Source organism: Mandrillus leucophaeus, unplaced genomic scaffold (genome assembly GCF_000951045.1).
Source record: "Mandrillus leucophaeus isolate KB7577 unplaced genomic scaffold, Mleu.le_1.0 Scaffold940, whole genome shotgun sequence".
Classification (NCBI taxonomy): Eukaryota; Metazoa; Chordata; class Mammalia; order Primates; family Cercopithecidae; genus Mandrillus; species Mandrillus leucophaeus.
Window position 1 is genome coordinate 522,670 of NW_012110253.1, and position 9,126 is coordinate 531,795.

The window sequence follows — 9,126 nt, forward strand, 5'->3', positions numbered from 1 at the left end:
TAGAGGCGAGGTTTCACCATGTTGGCCAGGCTGGTCTCGAACTCCTGACCTCAGGTGATCCACCCGCCTTGGCCTCCTAAAGTACTGGGATTACAGGTGTGAGCCACGGCACCCAGCCAAATTTCTTGTAATCTTTTGTTTCTTAAAAAAAAGTTGTGCCAAATGCACAATTCGGCAGAGAAAAATAAACCAAATACTTTCAGAAAGGTCGTGCGAGCCCTAAGGAAGTACAGTGTTTTAAATTACCCTGGGGGAGTTTTTCTGAGGGCCTTTTGTCTATCTGAACATATCAGCAGTCAATCCAATGAGGAAGCACTGGAACCTCTTCAGAGAGCAGGTTTGTTTGTTTGTTCGTTTCTTAAAAACAAACAAACAAAACCCCCCAAAAAACCCCATGCTCTATTAAAATATCTCTTTCTCTCTCTTCTGTGTCATTTGAAAGGATTTAAGTTCTTGTCCTGATTATTCATGCTTGAAATAGGACAGATTTAGCTCAGTTCATTTTCCTAAAATGAGTGGGAAAGGAGTCATCAGTTATCTCTTAATGATAACCATGAATTGCTAGGGAATCCTCTACTTAGATCATGAGCAGAAAAGCTGGAGGATGTAGTTTTATATCATCAGTCTGAGAGGACTGTGAGAAGAAGCTAAGACCATGAGCATTTTCAGGAAGGTCACTTTGTCTCTATACAATTTCATTCATTATGTTTGTTGAAACCAGGAAGACTACCGATCAGTTCAGTCGAACTTCTATTCGAGGAGTATGTGCAATCCTTGCAGGCAGGTTTTGGTTCTGGACAAAGGGAACTCCTCATCCATGTGTGAGGTACCCATCCAGTTCATAAAAGCTTTCCTTCATCTGGCATGAACCCCTAATAGTGAGAAGCCTAATCTGAGGACAGCTTCTTGTCTCAGAGCTTTCTTTGGGCATTTGCTTATTTGCTAATTCTGTCTCAACATGGTGTTGATCCAAGGTGTTGAGATGTTCTCCAAATGAAACGAACTCCTTACTCTGTTAGAGATTGCTCCCCGCTCTCATTCCCACTCTTTGGAATTTTGGGATATTATTGGGGCCGCATAGACTTTTAGCTACTCGTACAGCACTGTATTTCTTAAAGAGCAAAGAAAAAATGGCATTGTCCTTTGTGGGATTTCCTAAAACTGGGTTTATTTGTACCATATCTAGTCAAAATGCCAAAAGAATTTTACTTTATCTAGTTTTCACTCTTGGTGACACAGCTATTAAGATATTAATTCCTACATTATTTTTGATAATATAGGAGTGTAAAGGTAATGAAATGTAAACGTCTCCATCTCTAGTTCCTAGAGTCAGACATTTGTTTCTTGGACTCCTAAGAATAATTAACAGAGTCTTTGTGTCTTGGAGATATCCTGAAGCCAGCAACACCGAAGCTTTTGTTTTGTTTGAGATATGTGGGCCATTGAAGACCAGAGCCAGCAAAGCATGAATTTGAGAGAAAGGGGTGGTGTGGCCCATGAGGATATTTGGCTCCCTGGGTCCTTGGGTGGATGGGGGGTTTGTAGATCCTGTAAATGACAAGCATCTGCACACGGCTCACATGAAGGGCCCCAGGGCTACTGGTACCTAAAATAGGTATGGCTGCAGGTGCCACAGAAAGCTGAACCCTGGGTATGAAGGTATGAGAGATACCCCCAAGATTTCCATACACAATTTGGCAGAGAAGACTAAACCAAACACTTTCAGAAAGGTCGTGTGAGACCTAAGGAAGTACAGGGTTTTAAATTACCCTGGGGGAGTTTTTCTGAGGGCCTTTTGTCTATCTGAACATATCAGCAGTCAATCCAATGAGGAAGCACTGGAACCTCCTCAGAGAGCACCTTAAATAATTGAATAATTTTTAAAAAGATAATGACTTTCAGTCATAAACTTATTCATGAATAGTATAGTATTTCATTTTAGGAAGAAGGAAAAGAAGGAAGAAAAGAAAGAAGGAAAGAAGGAAGGGAGGAGGGAAGGAAAGGAGGGAGGGAGGGAGGGAGGGAAGGAAGGAAGGAAGGAAGGAGGAAGGAAGGAAAGAAAGGTCAGAAATGTGGATAAGGTCATGGTCCACTAACCTCAGTTGACTCCTTCAGTTTAAGTATTGCTCTGACTCGTGTCTGTTTCTCTCTTTCCTTCCTTCCTTCCTTCCTTTTTTCTTTCTTTCTTTCTTTCTTTCTTTCTTTCATTCTTTCTTTCTTTCTTTCTTTCTTTCTTTCTTTCTTTCTTTCTTTCTTTCTTTTTCTCTCTCTCTCATCCACATGTCCCTTTCTATACTACTAAAGATAAATAGATGGTATTTTGCATAAGTGATTTTATTATATATACATTTAATATACATATAAAGTCTTTTTTTAAAAAAAACTTTCCAATATATATTGGAAAACTTCCCATGTCTTGATTTACCTCATCCATTTTAGCTTTTAAATAATAATAATAATTATAGTTATGATTATTAAGGGTTTCACTGGTACCAGACACGGTTTAAGTGCTTTACCATTAACTTATTGAACTCATATAATGATCAATTTATGAAAGAGAAAACTGAATCACCAAGCATTTAAGTGAGTTGCCTAAGTTCAAAATTATCCAAAATTCTCAGCTAGTTTGCCTCCAGAACCTAAGAGCAAAAGCACTACACTACAATGTACTGGATCCCGTTGATTTAATAATTTACTACTCATATATATTTAAGCTTTTCATGATTTAATACGACAAAGAGTCATACAAAAGTTACTAGTAACCTGAGTATTTAGTGGACGTTGGGATATAATGGGCCAATTTCCACAGATGATTAATTATTTTCACAAACCAAATGTAATGAATGTTCAGATATACTTGGCTTTCAGAAAAATCAGGACTTTTCCTCATAAACTATGGTAATTAGCTATATGAAAAACTCCCTATAATTAAGGGATAAATTGCTGGCGTAAAAATAAAGAATGCTGGTATGCTATAATTACACTGCAGCTTATAGTTTGTCAAACATGTACTTTGAACATAAAAGGTTATATAAGTACATAATTTCTAAACGAAACCCTTTGCCTTCTCCATACAAAAGTGACAACCAGAAAATGACAGCTTGGCATAATAATGCTAAAACTCTTGGTCATGCTTGCAGACCAAACTTTCACACCAGGCTCCCTTACGTTTTTCAGAGGGCCAGCTTTAAGGTCTAATGCCACTCTCCAACTATCAATTATTAAGATCAAAGTACTGGGAAGAATTTTGCATTTACTTGTTTACCAATATGAGCCATGATTAATGCAATAAGGTGAGTATTCGCTTAGTGATGTTCACAGGCTCTTGGAAACCAAGTTTAAGTAGAATGAAGTATAATGAAACCAATTTGACCATAGGCTAATTGATATAAGCAGGAATTAAGTTTCTATGGCATATTTCTGGTCACAAAGACATCACCAAACTTCTAAATAAAGACCAAAATGGTTCTAATATAAAACACTGGAATAAATGTGATTATACATACATACATTTAAGAAAGATTAATAGAAACAAGCATGATAATTATCTGCCCAATTATTTTGGTTCAGGGTAGCATGTGGCCAGAACCTAGCATAGCAGCTCAGGGCTAAGGCAGTAACCAGCCCTGGACAGGATGCCATCCCACAGCAGGTGCACTAACACACACACATCACATTCACCCACACTGGGACCATTTAAGCATGCTACTTCACCTAATAGGTAGTCTTTGGGAGGTGGGAGGAAAACAGGGTAGAAAAGCCAAGCAGACATGGGGAGAATGTGCAAACTCCAGACAGCAGTCCTAGCTAGAGTGTATGTGTGTGTGTGTGTGTGTGTGTGTGTGTGTGTGTGTGTTTGTGTGTTTGTTTTTTCTCATCGGTGTTAGAAAGAAATGATATTGAATGAAATGATGTCATTCGAAGACCTGCTGTGTATTTATCCCAAATGCTCCTTATCACACACACAAAGAGAAAGCTTTCCTCCCTTTCTGCCTGATGAACACAAATACATGTCCTCTCAGCAGCACGGTTCCAAAGGCATGCCTGAGATGTATTCTCAGCACCTGGCCTTGTGATCATCCCATGCTCTGTGAGTGCAGGGGGCAGAACTTGCACTGTGCAGACAGCATCCTGCCTGGGAACAGGAATACAAAGATGGGAGAGTAAAGCTGGAGCTCAGCAGGGTGTGGTGCCAATGTACTATAATGAGTAAGGGGAGAACCGAATCAGATTCAAACCATTTTTATTTCCTACCTACCGGAGTGAAAACAGAGCGCATAAATTTGTTATGAACCAAAAAATTAATGAAAGAAACATGCCACTTAACCTAATATGTACATGAATACATATATTAACGAATACTCATCTCTAACAATTTATACATGAATAGAATATTTTTGCTTTTACTATCAAATATTTCAAAGCTCCCTATAAATAAAAATGAACTAGCATAACATTGACAAGAACCTTTTAAATAATTTAATAGATATAATGATGTAATGATATATATGAATATTTGGCAATGCTAGAAAGCTACCAAAGAACATTCATGCAAATAAATGTTAAAAGGTAGAAGGCAGTGATTACTACTGAAGTTAATTTCAGACGTATACAAAATGAAAAGGTTGTAATAGTTACCCTGACCATATTATTCAAAATATGTCTAAGATCTCTTCCTATATTTCACAACCCTTATTTTTTAGAGATGGGGTCAGAGATGAGGTCTCTATCTGTTGCCCAGGCTGGAGGACAGTGGTGTGATCATAGCTCACTGCAGCCTTGAACGCCTGGGCTCAAGCAGTTATCCTATCTCAGTCTCCTGAGTCTCTAGGACTACAGGCACATGCCACCACACCTGGCTAATTTTTATTTTTAATTTTTTTTTTTTTTGTAGAAATGGAGTCTCGCTATTGTTACAGCCCAGGGTGGTCTCGAATTCCTGACCTTAAGGGATCCTTCCCCCTTAGCCTCCCAAAGCACTGGCATTACAAGCATGAAACATTATCCCTGGGCTAAATTCTACTGTTTTTAATCTTTATTTAGTAAGTTAAACAAGATCTAATTCTGTACAGATTATTCAGCTTTTAAACACATTTTCTTACATAGGTATGTGTCTCAAAACGTTACATTGTATATTTTTTCTCAGCTGTTTATCAATGATCTGGACTTTTGCAAATTACTTAACCAGTTGGAAGTTCGTTTTCTTAACTGTAAAATGGGAATATGCATTGTAATAGGATATCAGCTAAGTCACTATAGAAAAGAAATTAGAACAATTTAATGGCTGAGAGGAGAAAGTAGTTCACTTCTTTCTCAGAACCATCTAGGCTGGGTGAAATCTGTTCCATAAGCTCATCCAGGGACCCAGGTTAGCAGGATAGATTGATCATCTTACAAAGGGATTTCCGAGGTTGCTCCAGTCATACCTTTTTCATTTGGTGAGAAAGGGTAGAGAATGTCCAGGGCAAGAGTCTTCAAAGAGATAAATCAGAGGTTGAACTCATTCCTTCTGCTCACATTCCATTTGTCTAAACTTGGTCTCATGGTTACACCTAACTGCAAGGGAAGCTGGGAAACATAGATTGTAGCTGGGCAGTCATGAATATAGCTAAAATTAGGGGATTCAATTATTAAAAGGAAGAAGGGGAGAAGGAATACTGAGTATTAGCAGTTCTTACCATTTTAATGAGGATCGTGTTTAAAAATTGCTGTGAGTACTGAAATTGTATTTGTAGAGCATAGAAGTATTTTGTGGGATTTATATAAACCATCAGCACAGGACTTGACACATACTGATGATCATTAAATGGTAGTCATTATTAGTGTTAGTATATTATTATTATTAAATACTTCTATCCTTACCTGAATGCTTGAATTCTCTCCAAAGTATCATGGGCAAGTAATTATTTAGCTATTCTGGAATTCCTATAGTAAAAGGAAATTTTATCTCTCTTAAGGCAGCCATTTCATTTTCAGAGTTTTTTCTTCTTTCTAGCCATTATTTATCTTCTTACACTCACTTTGCTTTGTCCTAATTGTGATCTCAGACACCCTCCAGAACAAATCTCACCCCTCTGTCATACAAGAGTCCTTCAGATTCTTATGGGAAGCTATTGCTTCTTTCATGAGTTTTCTTTAAGCACTTTTTTTTGTTCCTCCAACAGTCCCTCATAATCCATGATGTTGAGTACATCCCAAAGAAATTCATTCACTCATTTAACAAATATTTATTGAGTATCAACTATTTTATCAATGCCCACTTTAAAACTGCGTTGTCAAGATCAGTACACACTATTCAAAGTTGGTCTGACCAGAGCCTAGCAGTGCACACCATCAACCCCCTCATTCAGGGTATCTTTTTCCCCAAGTGGGCCTTAAGACCATTTAACTCTTTTGGTAGTCCTATCATACTGTTGACACATGTTGACTTGGTGCCTGTTACACCCCAAGCCTTTTTCATTTGTGCAATTAACCTAGATGTACCCTACTTTACACATGAAGTTTTAAAAAAAAATCCAAATACGAAATGTTTCCTTTATTTCTAGTTAAATATGAATTGCATCTCATTGCAGTCACTGAAGAATTTTTATTCTTTTGTTGAATATGTTAATTATCTTTCACAGATACACACAATCTGAACACCTGATTAGTGTGTAACTGACTCTTCAGCTAAGATACTGATCAAAGTGGAAGTGAACAGGACTGAAGAGAAGCCACTAGTATACCTCAGAGCAATCATTTCACTAGTTACAAATGCACATAACTGCACCAACATTTAGGAAATATTATCCTATGTGGTTCTTCCAAAAGTCTCAAGAAAAGTTTTTGTCAAATACTTGGTTTCTGTGCTCACTGCCATGCCCAATGAGGCCTTGGCCGACCAGGCCAAGTGCTACTATCTGGCTGCATTCAGCCCAATGGAGTCTCAGAATCTCCCTCATTAGAAGAGCATGACTGGTGTTTTCCTGATGTCAGACCTTTGTGCACTGAGATTCAACAAATCTTTATTGAATTGTGAATGTGGGCCAGGCATTGTGCTGAGCACTTTCTCCTATAAATGGAACATGGAAGATACGGAATATATTTTGTAAAAAATGCAATATATCCTCAAGGAAAACTATTTTATTTTTCCTATGTGTGAGACCAGTACACAATGTTCCTTATTTAGAAACTACGGCAAAGTACTAAATAGATTTCACATACAAGTACTCCTCACCTTTTAGCATGAGGAAGACAAACACATATTTTATTTTTTGATATAGTCTCACTCTGTTGCCTAAGCTGGACTGCAGTGGCATGATCTTGGCTCATTGCAACCTTTGCTTCCCAGGTTCAAGTGATTCTGGTGCCTCAGCCTCCCAAGTAGCTGGGACTACAGGTGCCTGCCACCACGCCCAGCTAATTTTTGTATTTTTTTGGTAGAGATGAGGTTTCTCCACGTTGGCCAGGCCGGTCTTGAACTCCTAGTCTCAAGTGATCTGTCCGCCTTGGCCTCCCAAAGAGCTGGGATTGATTACAGGCCAGGTGTGAGCCACTATGACCAGCCTACAGATTTTTTAAATGTGATATATATTTTTCTATTATTATCTCTTTAGTAACTAAATTCTTGCTAAATATCACATTACACTCTGAGGCTAAGTAAATCAACATAAACTGTGTGGACATGCTCCAGATATACATACAGGAATGATGATTCATTTGCTCTAGATATTATAGTTTCGAATTTAAATTGTGAATCACCTGTACAGATGTTACCTTTTCCAAAGGACTTTCTACTCGAGGAATGCTGATTGTTGGCATCTGTGCCAGATTATCCATGTGTATATGCTCATTTTCTGCTTGTCTTCCTTTGAAATTATTTACCACGCACACAACCTACAATTTCAGAAAACAATTACAGTTAAAGCAAACTGTGCTCACTGTGACTTTCACCCTTTTGAGGAGCTTAATAAATCTAAACATCTAAGAAAGTATTAAAGTTACTTAAATGTTACATGCATATGAATTTATACCGATTTATCATATACATTTATTGTAAAGTTTATTGTATAAATTTTAATAGCTGCTCCAATGTTTAAGAAAACTCACAGTTAATATGTAGCTCACTCAATTATGACAATTTTACTATTCAAAAATTTTCATTAAAGTATAGTCAATGCTCAAATCGATCATAACACTAACCTTATAAAAACTCATAGCAAGCTAACCTTTTCCTAATATGGCTAACCTACAACTTAATTTAAATGCTAATTATTTTTCATTGCTTCAGTATCATTATATTCATAATAAACCTTTTACAATTGGCACTCTCTAATTTAGCAGCATCCCTTAATTAACCTAGTTTGTCGTCTATTATTGTGTCCCATATATACCTGGCATACCAACAATAGCTTACTGGGGCTACCACTGAAATAGAAAACCCTCTACATAAAGAAAATTGACCCTTGTTTCAATGGATTATATCTCACAGGTGACAGAATTTGCACTAAACCAGAGGTTCTCATACTGAATGTGCATAAAAATACATTTTTGGCATTGTTAAAGATGCATACTCTGAAGCCCTCCTCTAAAGATTCTGATTTAGTAAATGAAGAATGGGGCCTAGGAGTTGGCACTTCAAAAATACATTCAAGAAGCTTCTAATGCAGGTGAATCATATTTAAGAAATAATGAATTAAACATACCTGGAAAATTATTTGCTACTATTTGCTTATACAATAAACAAGGTATTCTTGGGAAAGGTATTCTTGAGTTTTATTTTCTGTGCTTCATATTCTATTACAAATCAAAATACAGGACTTACTTGCAGCTATAACCTAACGTTCATTTTGTAACGTAAGTACTTAATATATAATTATACATTTACGTTTCATATTTTCAGAAATGTTACACTGAAAAGCCTTTTCTTTAGTAGAATTCATTACTGAATATCTTCAAAGGCCAATTAGATCTTGGTTGCTTTCCAGTTTTTAAATAAAATTTACAAATCCATAAAATAATAACGTGTACTGAGACTTTATGTCAGAAAAATACTTCTTTGCAAACTGTTATAGACTTCTTATCCTTCCACTTCCCAGAAGAACTACAGATTAGAAACATAGATCAAAGCCTGGTAATTTAGGCCGG

The 9,126-nt window shown here is 37.0% G+C and overlaps 1 protein-coding gene across 1 annotated transcript in view; it reads right to left on the bottom strand.

Annotated features, from left to right (window-relative positions):
- LOC105532226 (lipid phosphate phosphatase-related protein type 5) overlaps nt 1-9,126 on the bottom strand; it is a 73,482-nt gene that overhangs the window by 17,169 nt on the left and 47,187 nt on the right. The window contains exon 5 of the mRNA XM_011970317.1: nt 7,756-7,875. Within this exon, the coding sequence (XP_011825707.1) occupies nt 7,756-7,875 (120 nt within the window). The remainder of the gene's footprint in view (nt 1-7,755; nt 7,876-9,126) is intronic.